This window comes from Podarcis raffonei, chromosome 6, assembly GCF_027172205.1.
Source record: "Podarcis raffonei isolate rPodRaf1 chromosome 6, rPodRaf1.pri, whole genome shotgun sequence".
Taxonomy (NCBI): domain Eukaryota; kingdom Metazoa; phylum Chordata; class Lepidosauria; order Squamata; family Lacertidae; genus Podarcis; species Podarcis raffonei.
Genome location: NC_070607.1, coordinates 94,320,004 through 94,337,794, shown reverse-complemented (window position 1 = coordinate 94,337,794; position 17,791 = coordinate 94,320,004). Strand labels below are relative to the sequence as shown.

General features: G+C 39.9%; 1 protein-coding gene across 3 annotated transcripts in view; it reads right to left on the bottom strand.

Annotated features, from left to right (window-relative positions):
• ZBTB46 (zinc finger and BTB domain containing 46) overlaps positions 1-17,791 on the bottom strand; it is a 49,081-nt gene that overhangs the window by 5,554 nt on the left and 25,736 nt on the right. For 2 of the 3 annotated variants that reach the window (XM_053394537.1, XM_053394538.1), the window contains 3 exons: positions 16,720-16,892; positions 14,849-14,900; positions 7,526-14,760 (listed from right to left, as the gene is read on the bottom strand). The exons of the other annotated variant lie outside the window; for it this stretch is intronic. In XM_053394537.1, the coding sequence (XP_053250512.1) occupies positions 14,198-14,760; positions 14,849-14,900; positions 16,720-16,892 (788 nt within the window). In that variant the 3' untranslated portion in view covers positions 7,526-14,197. Of the gene's footprint in view, positions 1-7,525; positions 14,761-14,848; positions 14,901-16,719; positions 16,893-17,791 lie in introns of those variants that run through there. 3 annotated transcript variants of the gene reach the window in all.

Here is a 17,791-nt window from a genome sequence, read left to right as displayed (position 1 = left end):
TTGTAGCAGGGCTTTTAGTATTATTGCTGTAACCTTATAGACTTACACGCCATTCCCATATTTACAGGCCCATTCCCATATTTATCTAGAATTCCATTTATTTATTGATTTATAAGATTTCTTACCTACCCTTCACCATAATGTCCCATGGTTGGATACAACAATAAAATATACAATTATAAAGACAGATACAACTATCACAATGATGAATCACAGAAAAACTGCTCCACATGGAACAGAACGATGTGACAGAGCAGGAAGTATGCACTGGGCATCTTAATTGTTGTTCCTTTTGTTGTTGTATACCACTGAAGTGTTCTTACAGAGACGTAACCCTTTATAAATAGGCTAAGTTAATGTTCATTGTCTTTCCTCATGGAAAGTTGGCAAACTCTTATAAAGACAAGCTGTGCTCTTCTGTTTAATGGGTGTGTATTTCATGGGTATGGGACGCGGGTGGCGCCGGGGGGTAAACCACAGAGCCTAGGACTTGCCGATCAGAAGGTCGGCAGTTCGAATCCCCGCGACGGGGTGAGCTCCAATTGCTTGGTCCCTGCTCCTGCCAACCTAGCAGTTCGAAAGCACGTCAAAGTGCAAGTAGATAAATAGGTACCACTCTGGCGGGAAGGTAAATGGCATTTCCATGCGCTGCTCTGGTTCGCCAGAAGCGGCTTAGTCATGCTGGCCACATGACCTAGAAGCTGCCTGCGGACAAACGCTGGCTCCCTCAGCCAATAAAGCGAGATGAGCGCTGCAACCCCAGAGTCGGTCACGACTGGACCTAATGGTCAGGGGTCCCTTTACCTCCCTTTATCTTTTATTTCATGGGTCCAGGAAGGCTCTCACAAATATGGTACTCACAGAATCATAGAAAGGAAGAGTTGGAAGGGATCCCAAGGATGATCTAGTCCAACCCCCTGCAATACAGGAATCCTGTCCACAACCATCCTTGGGCAGCGTTAGAAACTGAGATATGAAAGCTAGGAGCTAAATGGCACCTTAAACCTAGGTTATGGGCAGAACAATGGAATGTCTAGGTGCGCTTTTTTATAACAAAAGTACAAAGCTGAAAATCAATTAACTGCAGCTAAAATATTATGTTCCTTTTTCACATGGTATAATCCTTCCCCAGCCCACTCCCCTAATATTCTTAAGAGGGTCTCTTTTCTAGTCTTCAGAGAGTAGCTGGAAGTAGGGAGGCAGAAAAAGGTCCTCCTTTCTTTCTACTCTGCCTTTTTAATCTGAAACCTTAGGCACAGTACTGTGCCCAGAGCTCAGAAACTGCTTGCACTAATGAAATTCCCGGCCACAAAATGCACCTAGGACAATGGAGGTTTCGAACACTGTCTCTGGGTGGGCTCCAACCACCAACATTATGGTTAACAGCCAGGTGCACTGACCCATTGTGCCACAGAGATTCATCTCAATCAATCTGCAGAGTTTCATAACACAATATATTGGGAACCCCAATAAGCTTCCAAGATTTACCAGGGAGAGACACTGATTCAAAGAGAGGGTATTCTTTTTTTAAAAATAGGAATAAATGCCAGTGGAAGCAGATGAATTTCCCTGGGGGGGGGAAACCACCCGAATCAATCTTTACCTACATTACAGTACTAATATTCCCCTGTAACATACAACCATGGAAAAATACTGGGTATGTTCTAGCCTAGGGTTGCCCTCTCAGTGCATGCTAGGCTATAGTGAAGCCCAGAAGGCCTGGCCAGTTCCAAGAATCAAGTAAGCATATACCCAATAATATTTTGCTGTGGTGTGTACTAACACCCAATAGCGGGAATTAGCAAACATTTCTCAACAGCAGGGGAATTAGCAAAAAAAATCTCAACAGCAGAAGCTTCCTATTAGGACAGGATAGTCTCAAGGTCTGAAATTCTGTACAAGCAAATGTATTGATTTAAGCTGCAACACCTTTGTACTGGTTAGAAACACCCATACAGCTATCACCGTGTCAGTGCAGAAACAAGAAGTAGCTTCATCAGAAAGGTTTTTCTGGTGGGACTGTAAAATACCGTATTTTTCGCCCTATAGGACGCACCGGCCCATAGGACGCACCGAGTTTTTTGGGGGGGGGATAAAGAAAAAAAATTATCCCCCCCCCCACGGCTTCAGCGCGCCCCGCGCTCCAGGCAGCAGGCTGCGGAAGCTGCGCGAAGCCCGAAGCATAGCTTGTGGATAGCTTCCTGAAGCCTGGAGAGCGAGAGGGGTCGGTGCGCACTGACCCCTCTCGCTCTCCAGGCTTCAGCGAAAGCCTGCATTCGCCCCATAGGACGCACACACATTTTCCCTTCATTTTTGGAGGGGGAAAAGTGCGTCCTATAGGGCAAAAAATACGGTACTTTGCTGTAGCTGAAAATTGTCAATACTGTATCACCAAGGTCTGATGAAACACCAAGAAAAAGAAGTAAATGTTTGCTAAAGCACATCCTCTGTTACTTGTCCTATGTGCAGGTGTCTGGTGTTCAGGCAGAGCTCGCCTTAGCAACAATGACCTGATGCTTGGAATCAGGCCAGAAATAACTTGCTGTGAGCCAGTGAACCGTAAATGCAACACACCGACGACTGCATGCGGGACCTCATTTTATAATCCTGGACTAGCCCCAAAGTGAAATGGTGCTTGTGGGGTAACATGGCTATTAACCTTTCAAATGCAGAATCGCGCATTGACCAAAAAACAAGAAAAGGGTTCTACACTTATGTAACAGCAGCCACCTATAAATCATTTTCACTGCTGCAAACGGAGAGAGCGTACCAGCAACAGCAAACAATATCTTGTGTTAAATTATTTTTCTATATACGATATAGCTCAAAATCCCAAAGAAATATTGGGATTGTAGTACTCCCCTTTGTGACTTTTTGAATATTTTGGATGAAAAATTCATATAATTTTTTGGACTATCAGTAGTGCTTCTCCTTGTTGTCCTGCTTTTAGAGGAGATGTGCACTCAGATAGACTCTAGGGAAACTGCAGTAACGAGAGCCCCGGGGTCTAATTTGCCAACAGACTCTACAGAGCAGCTGGGTAAATGCTTCCCCCTCCAAATAAGATTGGAAGTGGAATATGCACTAACTAAACAGGTGAAAACAGCAGCTTGGATCTTATTTATTGAAAGGTAATCATCTATTTAAATTAACAACTTCCAGAGGGATAGCCGTGTAAGTTTGCAACAGCAAAAACAACAAAGTCCTTAAAGACTAAAAATTTTATTATGGCATAATGCCATAATAAATGTATTAGTCTTTAAGATATCACAATATTCTTTTTATCTAAATATTCACTCTCTTCTGTACTGCTTTATCTTAAAATATCGCATATTAAATCATGATGGTAAACCTTGATTAAACCCAGATGGCCTTCTCCATAATAGCACCCCTGCAGGGGAACATGCTCCCCTCTAGAGGTTTAGTTGGAACCAATATTATCCAGTTTTAGGTACCAGCCGAAGACTTGTCTTTTCATCAGGCTTTTTAAGGTAGTGGGACGCTTAAATTCAGGAAAGTGAAAGGCTGATTTTATTCTATTATTTGTGTTACTTATGATTTTGTTCTTAACATTTATTACTTTATGAAATTATTACTTTAAACTGGAGTCAGAGGACAAAGAACAGAGCGTGGGTTTTTTACAAATAAAAATGATGAATTTTACGAAACGAATTTTGCTAGTACCAAATATTTGGGTCCTAATGGTCAAGTTAGGGAGTCTGCAGGAAAAATCAAGGTGGCAAACAAAATAATAATTATAATTATTTATTATTTATACCCTGCCCATCTGGCTGAGTTTCCCCAGCCACTCTGGGCGGCTCCCAATCAAGTGTTAAAAACAATATAGCATTAAATATTAAAAACTTCCCCAAACAGGGCTGTCTTCAGCTGTCTTTTAAAAATAGGATAGCTGCTTATTTCCTGGACATCTGATGGGACATCTGATGGGCAGGTAGGGTCTCAGCCTGTGTACCTGATGGAGCTGGTAGACAGCCGCCCTGGACACAGAATTAACCTGCGCCTCCATGGACAGCTATGAGTCCAAAATGACTCCCAGGCTGTGCACCTGGTCCTTCAGGGGCACAGTTACCCCATTCAGGACCAGGGAGTCCCCCACACCCGCCCGCTGTCCCCCCAAAACAGTACTTCTGTCTTGTCAGGATTCAACCCCAAACTGTTAGCCGCCATCCATCCTCCAACCACCTCCACGCACTCACACAGGACATTCACCACCTTCACTGGTTCTGATTTAAAAGAGAGGTAGAGCTGGGTGTCATCTGCATACTGATGAACACCCAGCCGAAAACCCCTGATGATCTCTCCCAGCGGCTTCATACAGATATTAAAAAGCATGGGGGAGAGGACAGAACCCTGAGACACCCCCACAAGTGAGAGCCCAGGGGTCTGAACACTCATCCCCCAACACCACTTTCTGGACACGGCCCATAGGATGATTACACTACAGATAATGGGAGGAAAAATGCATTTTACACAGAAGAAACTAACAATATTGTGATCAATACGCCGACTGTATGCATTCTAATGATTCCTCCTTTTATAAAAAGGAATCCCAATTAAAGACCTATACAAAGAATGTAAATTTGCACATACAATTGCAAATAGTCCACCTTACAAGAGGTGGGAGTTTCTTGGCCAAAGAAGGGAGGCAAGAGAGAATGAAGATAAAGGTATGGAGACTAAGGGATGAGCAGTTACAACAGGGGAACAGAACAGAGAACAGTCACCATGGGAGAGTCTCAGGGCTGCTACACACAATACACACTGAATGTCATACAGAGACCATCTTCAATTGGAACGCCTTCATGATTAGCACATATGCCTACTTCAAATACTGTACTAATGTTCATGTTTTCTTATCTTATGCTCCCAATGGTTTCATTCTATTCAAATAATATTTGAACAGAGGTGCCATGTGTCAGGAAGGTCATGTAGTTACTGTTCATGCCAACTCTGTAGGCTACAAGGAAGTTCATTAATTAGCATCAAACATGGACCTGAGAGATGTGAGTTCACAGGAGCAACACATTTAATGTCAAATTTCCCCCTAAACCAACCATTTGCTAATTCTCAAATTAAGTGAGTCACCACAAGCTTCAGATGGAAACAAGGGAAACTAAACTAGGTAGAAACTAAAGAATCATGATTACAAAATAGAGAGCGAGAGAGCAGAACTGATGCTTTTAGCACCTTGGCTGTTAAATCTCAAGTAAATTGAATAAAATAATACTGAATGATCATACACTTCCTTTCAAAGGTAGATGCTTGGTTTTTCTTAATTTATATACACTCAGGAACCACTAAATTTCAGCCCAGTTGAGTAAATCAGTTTCCGCAACAGCAGACCATTCACACAACAGAGGGAGCATAAAGATTGTATTCTTTAATCAAGCAGTACTGCAAGCACAATTTGAAATAGATGTACAATATTATCACACCTAAACACCCGTTATCAGTCAAAATAAATACTTCAAGGATTTATAATTCTATACCAAAGTCTAAGAGTTAATCTCAACTGTGCATTCTAATTCTTAGTCTGCTCTTATTCGATGTTTAAGAGATTCATCTCACTTTGACTACACCCAGTACAACCTGTCTTCTTAATATCCAAATATCATTCTTATAAGGTAGTGATCAGCAAACGGGATCAAGTTATAGTGATAGCCCCTCTCCAGTTGCCCCTCTTCACTAGCAGTGGACTAGACAAAATAAATGGCTTGTATTAGATAGTTTCATAATAAACCAGTTACTAAAAAGTCTAGACAAAATGAGCAAACTATAAGCCGTTCAAGTAAAGGTCACCGAGGGTTAACTACAGCCTGCACTTCAACTTCACTATTTTAAAAACTATTCAGCCACAGACACAGAACAAGCAACTTTACAAAGAAAGTGACGGCCATGTAATTGTTTAATTTCTCAAAGCTTCATTAAGACAACTGAGAGCAGAAGGTAGTATAACAGAAATCTGCCTGCTAAGACTGTGGATATCTCATCCGATTATAATCTCTAGTCATAGGCTTTTCAGGTTTTTGTAGTCTTCCAAAAAACCTGAGAGTGAGTGAGTGAACGCACCATGTGCAAGGGAATCATTCCAATGGCTACTGAAAGCATATATCTTCAACAACTCTCAAAGCTACTGTTTATATATTTATTTTATTTATTTATCAAAGATCTCAGGGTGGTTCACAGCATAAAAATACAAAATACTTAATAAAAACAAGAACAAAACAATGACCACCTTGCTTCCACAACACATTTAAAAGGACACATAATGTCAATCAGGGAAAAGGCCTGGTTGAAGAGGAACATTTTTGCCTGGCGCCTAAAGATGTACAGTGAAGGCGCTAGGTGAACCTCCCTGGGGAGGGCATTCTACTGCAGAAAAGGCCCATTCTCGTGTTGCCACCCTCCGGATTTCTCATGGAGGAGGCACACGACAAAGGGCCTCAGATGGTGATCTCAGGGTCTGGGTCGATTCATATGGGTAGAGGCGGTCCTAGAGGTATTGAGGTCCTGAGATGTCTAAGGCTTTATAGGTCAAATTCAGCACTTTGAATTGGGCCTAGAAACTAATTGGCAGCCAGTGCAGTTGGGCCAGGATCAGCATAATATGCTCAAACTGTCTTGCTCCACTGAGCAACCTGGCCGCTGAATTCTGCAACAGCTGAAGTTTCCGAACCTTCTTCAGAGGCAGCCCTACGCATAACGCATTGCAGTAATCTAACCTAGAGGTCACCAGTGTATAGATGACAGAAGTTAGGCTATCCCTGTCCAGATAGGGGCGCAGCTGAGCCACCAGCTGAGCTGATGGAAACCACTCCATGCCGAGGCCACCTGAGCCTCAAGCAACAGCAAAAGATCCAGGAGCACCTGCAAGCTATATACCCACTCTTTCAGAGGGAGTGTTACCCCATCAAGAGCAAGCAAGCTCCCACCCATCTGGTCTAGGGAACCACCTACTAACAGTGCCTAGTCATATATGAACTGAGCTTCAGTTTGTTGGCTCTCATCCAGTTCATTACTGAAGCAAGACAACGGTCCGACACATCCACTGCCTCACCTGCAGATGTAAAGGAGAAGTAGAGCTGTGTGTTATCAGCATATTGCTGACAACAGTTTAACATCTACAGTTTCCTGTAGATGTTAAACACCAAAGGGGATAACACTGAACCCTCAGGAACTCCACACTGAAGGCTCTAGGGGCCAAAGACCACTTGCCAAGCATCAACCTCTGGAAACGATCATCCAAATAGGGCAAAGCAGTGTCACCTACCCCTAACTGGGACAGAAGGATAGCATAGTCAGTGGTATCAAAAGCTGTTTAAAGATCAAGGAGAATTAATAGGGACACATTTCCCATTTCTCTTCTGACTGAGGGCAACCAAGGCAGTTTCTGTGCTGAAACTGGACCAAAATTCTGATTGAAATAGAATCTCTGTGTGCGCACCCTACATTTGTAAAGTCTGGAAGAGCTGGAGCTGATTTTTTAAAGTTAACTATCCTAGGATATAATTCATGTTGGAACTATGAAGATAGTGCTTGCTTTTAATGCTGCTCATAGCCTCCATATACCACAGAAATGAGCTTGGTCAGACAGCTTTCTCCCATGGCTGGTTTAATGTTGCAGAGCAGGTGTAGGGAACGTGTGGATCTTTATAATTTGCTGGATTACAACTCCCATCATCCCTAACCACTGGCCTTGTGGGCTAAGGCTGATAGGAGTTGAAGGCCAACAACACCTGAAGAGAACCATGCTGGCCATCCATGCTAAGCTAGACGTGGTGAAAATTTATCACAAGTCAGATGCACCAACTATTACCTATTTACTTACTTACTGATTTGCATATCTGTGAGATGGCTCACAGAAAATAGAAATACACAAACATTATATTACATGGGAAGTTAATCTTGCCATTGGGAGCAGTTTGCATGCAGTTGCATTTCACGTGGGCATTATTAGACATGGTTTTAGTGCAATGCTATACATGTCTGCTCAGAAGTTATAAATGCAATGAGACTTAATGTCAGGTAAGTGTGCATACGACTGCAGCCTTAACTGACTAGTTAAAATCCAAAGCAGAGTTCTCCACAATGCAGCACAGCAGAATCCAGGGAAGAAAGTTCTGTTTGCTGTATTAATTTATTTACAAACCTTGTTTTATCTTTTCTATAAAACACAAGATATGCACAACCAAATGAAAAATACAATATAGCAATTTACATTTTTGAAAGGCAGATGGGACCAGCAAACTAGACTAGATAATTCTTTACTTTGTACTACTGGCATTTTATTGGTCTAGGTGCTTAAAGTTTTATAATTTCTTTGTCAGCCAAAAGAACTTTCCTCCTCAAGCAAACTTTGGCAATGCATTGGTCAAGGAGAGGCAACAGTTAATACATTTTTCAATTAAAATTTTATTTAAAACAATCCCCATTTCAAATATGCACCTATGTCTAGCTCTGTAAAGCAAGAGCACCACTAGAAATTACATTCATTCCACAGCTTATTTCTGAATTTCACAGTAGTGACAATAAACATATCTGGAAGTATTTAATAGTTTAGTAAAGGTGCTATAGTACAGGCATTTACAGCATACTTTTTGTCTAATGAACACAATTAAAATATACAAGAGATTTGCAAGAGAAGCGATCTGTAAACAGCATTGACTGGCTGGTGTCCTTCATGTCACCAAGAAATACCCCTTCTATCCCCTGACCAGTTTTGTGCTCTAAAAAAAGCTATTTTTAAAATGTTTAAAATGATGGATGGTCAGATGCATCCAGTGCTTTAGAAAATAAAAATGGGTGTCGTCGTGTAAAGCAGGAATGAATGGAAGAAAAAGAAACGTTCACTGTTGAAGCAGTGTTTGATTTGCTAGTAGGAATGTACTTGTCTTTCTAACTGTCAAAAAAGAAATTGGGCTCACTCCTCAGCTGAAGGGGGGTATCAAGAACTCCTCCACCCATTGCACCTTTCTTTTATCCATCGTTACTTTTGCAAGCACTGGATTTGTACAAAAGAATAATTCATTTCATTTGGGTTTGCGTTAAGAAAAGATGCTGCTGCACTGCATCCCAATTAGATTATAAGAGTCATTATCAGTGTCACCAAGAACAAAATAATGATAGAGCAACACTCTGTAAATAGCACCATAATAATGAACATTTATTTACAAGTAATGCTGTTAACCTTTAAAAGGTTTCAGAAATCATTCACTTTGCAAATATATTCATTCATTCATTCACACAAAATGCATACTTTTGCATCTTAAAAGTGTTATTGTTATCAAAACATAGTGTTCTTATAAGTTCAAGTATTGTTTCTGAGGTACTTTTTATGGCTTTACTTTTTAAAAAATAGAAAACCTCTTTGGTAGAATAATTGTAGCACACTAGATTGGAGCTTTATTACAATTTAAAGTACAACCCTAACCATGTATACTCATAAGTAAGCACTATCGGGGCTGATTCTCAGGTAAATGGATTAGGACTGAAGTCTTACTTACAATTCACGCAAGTTTCTTACTACCAGTAATAATAAACTTTTACTTCATTTGCAACATGATGACCACTCTCAGAAAGTTAAAATTGCCTCCTTTATCCTCAAGAGGGCCTAACAGCACAGCCCTAATGAATTAAATTTGATTTGCACAATCAGGACCATAGCAGAACTAAATGTTAAGATGTTTTAAAATATACATTTATTATAATGTATAATGGAGCAGGAATGTTCACTATGCTGCTGCCCTTAATGCACACCTGCTTAACTGACTGAGCAAAGCATGTACTAAATTTCATTGGATTTACTGCTGTGAAATAGCACTTTTTCCCTATAATCTCTTAGCTAACCCTTTCCAATAGAGCAGGCATAGGCAAACTCGGCCCTCCAATGGGACTACAATTCCCATCTTCCCTGACCACTGGTCCTGTTAGCTACAGATCATGGGAGTTGTAGTCCCAAAACGTCTGGAGGGCCAAGTTTGCCTATGCCTGCAATAGAGTAATCCCTACAATCATATACATCATAAAAATTCATCCAATCTTCTAGTATAAAATGAACACACCAATCATCAAACATGAATCAGCAAGTCTACTGTAGCAATACACTGTCTGCTATACACTGAATATTTTTCATAAACAGGATTATAAATTCAAGCAATGGATTCAGTTTATAACATGACAGTCTTTAAAAGGAACCAGGATGGCTAGTGATGATTTGGTTCACTAAACATAGGCAGAGTTTTATGATACATGTAAGAACAGGCCTTCAGAATGGTGGGCTCCCCATTTACAGAATTCTCTCCCCAGGGAGTCATGCCTGGCATCAACATTAGGTGTCTTTAGGTGCCAGGCAAAAATATTCCTTTTCTCCAAGGCTTTTAAATCTTAATTTCCTGGTTATCTTTTAGTGGGGGAGGGATTGAGTTCGATCTGTGCATAGATAATACTTGTGTACTTAAGATTGTTTTATTCTGTTTTTATACTTGTTCTTTGGAAGTCACTTGGGAGTTTTTTTCTGAGAAAAGTGACTAATAAATAACGACGACAAAACCAAGTAGTGTCAATCTAAATGAAACAGTATCATAATACCCTTCTTACAATTAATGAAAAACTCAACTAGCTTCTGAATTCCAGCTTTTTCCAACAAGCTTCATGCTTTAAAAAAGACTAGTTGGCTGGGGTGGGTGCGTGGCTGTTAGGGGATCATAATCCAGTATGTAGCGTCTGAATGGTCATCAATCAGGGCACTGTTAGACAAGATGGTGTTTGCCACTTTCCAAAAGTTTCTATGTTTTGATGCCACCTGAAGTCTTTTATTCTGGGTAAAGACTATGCTGAATCTTTAGGCAGCAACCTGCCATTTCTATATCTTTGTTTTGTTTAATATGGTTTAACACTGAAGCACAGAAAGCCAGCTCACAGATTCATGATTTTTTTGATGGTGGTGGTCATAATGCAAATATTACAATACTGCTCCTGTCTGGATTGAGTACATGCAATGGCCACCCAGTCTTTTGAAGATACTAAATCCTAGTAGGAGCTACCCATTAGGAACATTTTACACACATCCAAGAAGTGCTGCACTCAGTGGGATACACGCAGGAGACTTTCATGGGTAGCTATTCTGTTTTAGCCTCAACACCTTATACTGTACATTGTCTCCTTACTAGCAAAAAATAAGCATCATGCAAGCAAATAAAAAAGCGCTATTCCTTCAGAGACCCAGAGCTTTCCCTTTTTTCCCTCTCAACTCCTGTGTGCTGATCTCTGCCTGCCCTGCTGTGCTTTCTTCTCTCATGACCTACTGTTTGTCAAAGAGCAAAGTAAATTATTCAGCAGTTGCCAGACGGTAAAATGGCAGGCTAGTTGTGCTAATTGGAAGAGAAAAAGTATTTGCTTGCACGCTCATGCCCTGCCAAACACAAATTTTTGCTAGTCAAGAAAGAGATGGCAAGAGAGTTTAGAAGGGTTTTGTTATTCAAAAGGCAAAAGGTCAAAATACAGTTTTTCCCCCAACTGGCTTTGGATTTTTGCCCCCCACCCCCAGCAAGAAATTGTATTTCTAGTGTCACCCAACATAATCTCTGGACTGGCGAGATTAAGGAAGCTCTAGAAACCAATTTTGAGGAATCAGTAGTAACTTATCTCCTTGGTAGTTTGCACCTGAAGCTAAGACTAAGGAAGGTGAAGCTAGAAGTCATTTCTACCAATCACTGGGGCTTCTATGCACATATCACATACTTTTGCTCAATATTCTATTCTATAAATGATAGGGATTTGGTTCTTAACATATCTGTAGGTCTGTTCTCCAAGAGGAGAAGCAAAAGAGGAAGACGTGGGCTGACAGGCAGCAAGAAAGAAAATGACGACTTTCCCCAAGAGCGGGACTTCCTAACAAGACTAGGGTGTGAAAAGTACTTTTAAAATGATTTTACTAGAGGACATTTTTGCAGGACTAACAAAAAATGAAAAGCAAAACCACCAACAATAGCAGCAGCATAACAAAAAACAACATTAAGAGGGAGAAGCCTCTACAGTTGTTCAAAGCAAAGTCAGTAAGCTAATAATCAAGCAGAGAACAGGCAATAATTTTAAGTTTAAAAAAAAATCCAGAATTGTAATTGGAAATAACATAGCCTAAGGAGGACAGGATTCTTATTATCGTGAGAAATGAATGCCTGCCTTCCTTTTGAACACTTAAGAAAAAAAATATTGAAGCACCTTGAAATATTTTTATACAGCTATTAAAGGAGAACTGGTACCAACAATAGACAAAGATGGGAAACTAGTTTAATAAATTCTAAATACCTTTGTCCTGAAGACTAAAAATGTTATATTGTGGAGCAAGTTGTAGTTCTTTTCACAAGGAGAATGGGAATATATAGATAAGTAATGTTCAAAATCATTTTTCCTTTGGGGGCTTCCCTTTTCTACCCACCAGTTATTCACTATTAGTCTTCAGGCCATTTCTGGACACCTCCTCCAAGCTTCTATATAATATTCCTCTCAAGCAACTATTAATGGGAAACATTTCTCCTTGGATCATAACACCTGCTGGCAAGTTTTCAGTTTTAGGTGTGCTCTAGATGGCCCAAGATTTGTGCTTGTTATCACAAGGTGGTTCTGTACCCAGGTCCATCTTTTAGCTACACCAAAAACAAGTTAGTATTTTCATGGCTGTCCCTCATTTATACTGTCCTGATTTCTAGGACTCAAAAGAAGTGTAGCCTACCCGATTGAAAAACAACGGATTTTAAAGAAATTGGATTGTTGTTGTTGTTTTTACATTTTTGAAGTAATTCTATGGGAGCTAACTGTACAAATCCACTTTCATCTGGCTGTATTACAACACTCATTACAACTGAATACAATTCACAGATGGTGAAGGTATTTGAAAATACTGTTGCCCATTTAGTACAGGGGTGGGGAACCTCTTTTGGCTAGTGGGCCAGATCACTATCTTCTTGACCCCTGGCAGGCCAAAGATGACACCTATCAATCACCTGACATCACAATTAATTTCAGGGGATGCTGTTCTTTGTTTTTGGTCTCCCCACTTTACTCTTTCTAGCATTCCACCCCTCATATACATCCTCATATATACAGGTGTGAAGCTAGGAGTCAAGAAAAGGGATGCTCCTTTAAGTCCTGCTTCTCTAAGTTATGCAAATGAGATAACGGTTTTTTTAAAAAAGGCATAATGCATTCTTAATCTGCTACAATAAACATGGCATTTGCATATCACAAAACATTTACTCTAGATCACTGCATGACACATCATTTGAATGTGATATTCATTTGCTGATATTTGAACTGTGCAACCAATCCAGCAGGCTTCGACAGCAGGTGACTTCAATCCTGCTTTTTTAAAAAGGCATTTAAAAGATGCCTTTTAAAAACATAGGAAACTGCCTCACATTGTCACATCTTTGGTTCATCTAGCTCAGTGTTGTCTAAACCGACTGGCAGCAATTCTCCAGAGTCTCAGCCAGGGGTTTCATCCAGCCCTACCCAGAGATACTGAGGATTGAGCCAGAGGCCTTCTGCATGCAAGGCAGATGTTCTACCACATCTGTGCTGCCAGAACTTTGCTGGTGGTTGATCCAAGTACATTATAACTCTGTCCTACTAATTCAGTTGCATTTTCTCCCTGTATTTTTGATATATATTTTAATATTGCTGTATACTGCATTCAGATAATGTGGGGAGGAGGTAGAGAAATGTTTTTAATAAATAATGTGCTGAGAAAATGAATGGAAAACCTTTTGATCCTTTGAACCTACTGTTAAAATCTAAAAGTGACTATCTACCCAGAAGACACTGCAACTCAGGCAGAACTACCCTGGGACTATGGGATGCTGTCTGTAGGAATAATCTTGTTTAGACTACAAAAATGTTTTAACATTTTCTCTTAAGATTATTACTGCTGAATAACAAAATTATATTTGTTCTTTAAGTCTGAAGCATCTCCTAGATTTCTGTCTCTCTGAATCCTGACCATAGAACCTGGGGATAAAGAGGTTTACAACTTTCTTTCATTACCTGGCCATTGATTCAGCATTCACACTGTACTGAGCACTGAGACTGCTGACAAAGCAGAATGCACTACCCAGTCAAGAAGCTAAGAAATACACTTCTAAGAGTTTAATCTCACTCTCTCCATTGCCCAACAGTTTTCTTACTCATCATCAGATTCCTGATTTTGATCAATACGATTCAGAAACTCTTCAGATACTGGCTGTGTAGAACCCAGATAGCAAACTTTCATATGAGTACTGAGGTTTTTCTGGGTACCAAAGCCCTTGCCACAAAAAAGACACATAAACGAACGTTCGCTGGAGTGCACAGACATAAGATGCCGGTTTAAGTCTGTCTTGTCTCGGAACAGTTTCAGGCAGCAAGGGCATTGCATCTTCTTCCTGTTGAAGTGGATTGTTTTTTCATGACGATCCATGTTGGATTTTAGTGTGAAGCTAGCAGGACACTTTGGACACTGGAAACGGGCAAATTGCCCTGGAGATATATGCTCAGAAAGGTTAGCCAGTATTGGCCTAGAGTAGTCCACTACATCAAAAGGGACAATCATGGGGAAAGTGTGTTCCTTAATGTGTTCCTTCAGCTTTTCCACACATTCAAAAAATCTTCTGCAGAAAGCACAGCTCAGCCTCTTGTGGCCAGAAGAATCCAAGAACAAACCCTCGTGGACTAAGTCCACATCTTCAGATTGTGATGGATTTATATCTAAAAAAAAAAAAGGAAATGCAAAAAATTAAATTTTAAGTTTTATACTTTGAATCATTAACATACAGTCTTCCTTCTTTCCATTTACCTGTTTCAGAACTATCTAACTGCCACAGTGTTAGAAATCCATCATAGGTGACCTGCAAAAGAAAAGTGCAATTATGTTAATGATCACTCAGAGAACATCAAGTACTTTAACACCTGTAAATTACTAAAACTCGCTGTAATTCTGCTACTTCTGCAAATCTTCATTACAAATATTTAGTTACTCAAATCAATGTTTCATTTCATACCTAAAAGTATGCTCAAAATATATAACCAATATATACCCAAACTGCTAATAAGAACTGTTAAGTATCTGTATATTTGTTCATTTTGTGATCTCAAAAAATCTGTGTTCAGTAGATTCTGTACAGAAATGAGAGCTTCGCAGGTATGCCATGTCATCATAATCATTTATTAAATTTATTGGTTGCTTTTTCTTGCCAAAGGTAACTCAAAGCAATTAACAATCAAAAACCCACTTAGATGCACAAAAAAGCATTAAGACATTTAAAATACATTTAAAACACCCCACCCACCCTAAGAGGCCAAAGATAGTTACAGTGGTACCTCGGGATGCGAACGGGATCCGTTCCGGAGCCCTGTTCGCATCTTGAAGCAAATGTAACCTGAACCTGTCACGTTTCGGTGCTTCTGCGCATGCGCGTTACATCATTTTGACGGTCTGCGCATGCGCGCGCGGCAAAACCCAGAAGTAACGCACTCCGTTACTTCTGGGTCGCCGCCGGAGCGTAACCCGAATTTGCCTAACCCGAAGCGTATTCATCCTGAGGTATGACTGTAGAGGCTAAAGACCTGGTTAAAGAGGAAAGTAACTGCTTGGTGCCTAGAATATAGAATGATAGAATGATATAGAATGATGGTGCCAGGCAAGCATATACTTTTCTATTTTGAAGCACTACCATGCTATGAAGCCAAGAAGTAGGCCATGATATGTTATGAGAGACCTTGTTAAGTGAGACCCAGAAGGGCAATTTGTATACCAACATTAATTGATCCTTAGCACCAAACTGTTAAATTCTGGCATTTCAAAAAAAAATGTGTAACTATCCCCGATCAGAACTATCTGCTCCAGTTTCCTTTATCCACCCCCACCCTTAACTACATTTTAGTATTGTCTAATTTAAAAGGATTAATTACTGGATACTTTCAAGTTTTGAGTTATTTGCATCATATTACTTGTATCCTACACAGTACTTCCCTATGAGACAGAATGGGTGATTTAGTTGAGGTGGGGTGGAGATGTAATTACCACTGAATACTTTCATCAAGTTGTCTGTGATGATGACAGTTTTCTTTCATTTTTTAAAATCAGGGAAACAGTTGTTTAACTAATAATAATAATAATATATGATATATTTTACAAGACCAGATACATTTACAGGAAGAATAATTATTCCTGCCATGCTTTTTGATATTTAGAATAATTATTGCCCATTGACCATTGGATAAATGGTCCTTAGGAAGCTCTCAATTCTGTACATGCTTGATTCTGGTTGCTAGGACTCTGAAGTATTTTTTCTAGTCCGGCCTTTATGTTTCCTTTAAAAAGTTAAGGAAAGTATTTCTATAAAATAGGGATCTGAAGATCAAAACCATTAAGTGTGTTGCAAGAGTTAGTATTACATATTTCCGTAAACACACTGCTGTTTGGAACAGAAGGAACAAATTACTCTGTGCATTTTTTGTATGTTGATAGAATTTCACAAAGCAGTAAAGGTAAAGGAGAGTACCACATTACGGACAATACAAATAGCCTAGGTCTGTTACAAATTTGAATAATTCAAAATTCCAAGATACATTAAGAATAGCAAACTGAGCATGATGACACAATTTCAGTCGTAAGTTTTATAACACTTAAAAACTAGAATTACCCCCAGATAACTATAATATTACCTGAGTTGAAGGCATCACTCTTTTCACAGTATCTGGTGATATTTCACCAGAAGAGGGGATGATGGTAGTGGGGCTCTGAGTGGCAAGGTGTGATGAAGGCAGCAGAGGAGGAGTTGATGCTTCCACTTTGCCATCACATTCACCCCTTGAACGATTCAAGTTGGTGCCAGACCCTGAGGAACACAGGAAACGAGTCTCACCCACATGAACTAGCACCAGCTGGTGGTTTTACAAAAGGCAGGGAATGAACAGCTGTAGCTTAATCTTCTGTCAGTGGGAGTGAACGAAGTGCCACAGAGATTCCAGGCCCATTGACTGTTTTAAATAGCCTCCCCACCCAAAAGTGTGGTGGGAATTATATCACACAGCAGCATAATGGTCACTAAAGGAAGTCAAAACAAGAAAAAGAACACAAGGCAGCACAAAAATCAGAACAACTTTCAAAAGATACAATGATCCGTTCTTTGTATGTGACTAATTCATTGCCATTTCTTTAAAACTTCAAAAAAATTAAACATAGAAAGGACAAGGTTGTTCATCATCTCATTAGCAATTATGCAATTGGAAAAGGAATTTATGGAGCTCTGCTGCAGCCAGCAGTGGGAGACCCATGCACACATCAGACTCTAATAATGACTAGCCTATTTAAGTTAGTCATAACTAGCATTGTTGCTGTTAGGGAAAGTAATACAAAAACAACACACATCCAGCTTAAACATAGCCCACACAAATAATGCATTATGGTACGAAAAGTCTTATTTTTTCTGAGTTAATTCACAGAGTTCTGGGACCACTAATGAATTACAGCCTCAAACATAATCTCACGATCAAATCCACAAGGTACAAATACTGTATATTTTTGTGTTGAGGGCACTGTAGTACAATATGCTGGGGACACAAGACATCACTATTCACACAAAACGTGAAGTATGTGTAGCAATTTATTTTCAAATATTTGCAGAATTTAAGTTAAACATACATGATAGAACACTAATTATTACGAAATACTAGACTTAACAGCCTAATCCCAAGACTTGAAATGGTAGCAATAAGGTGAGTAACACAGAGGAAC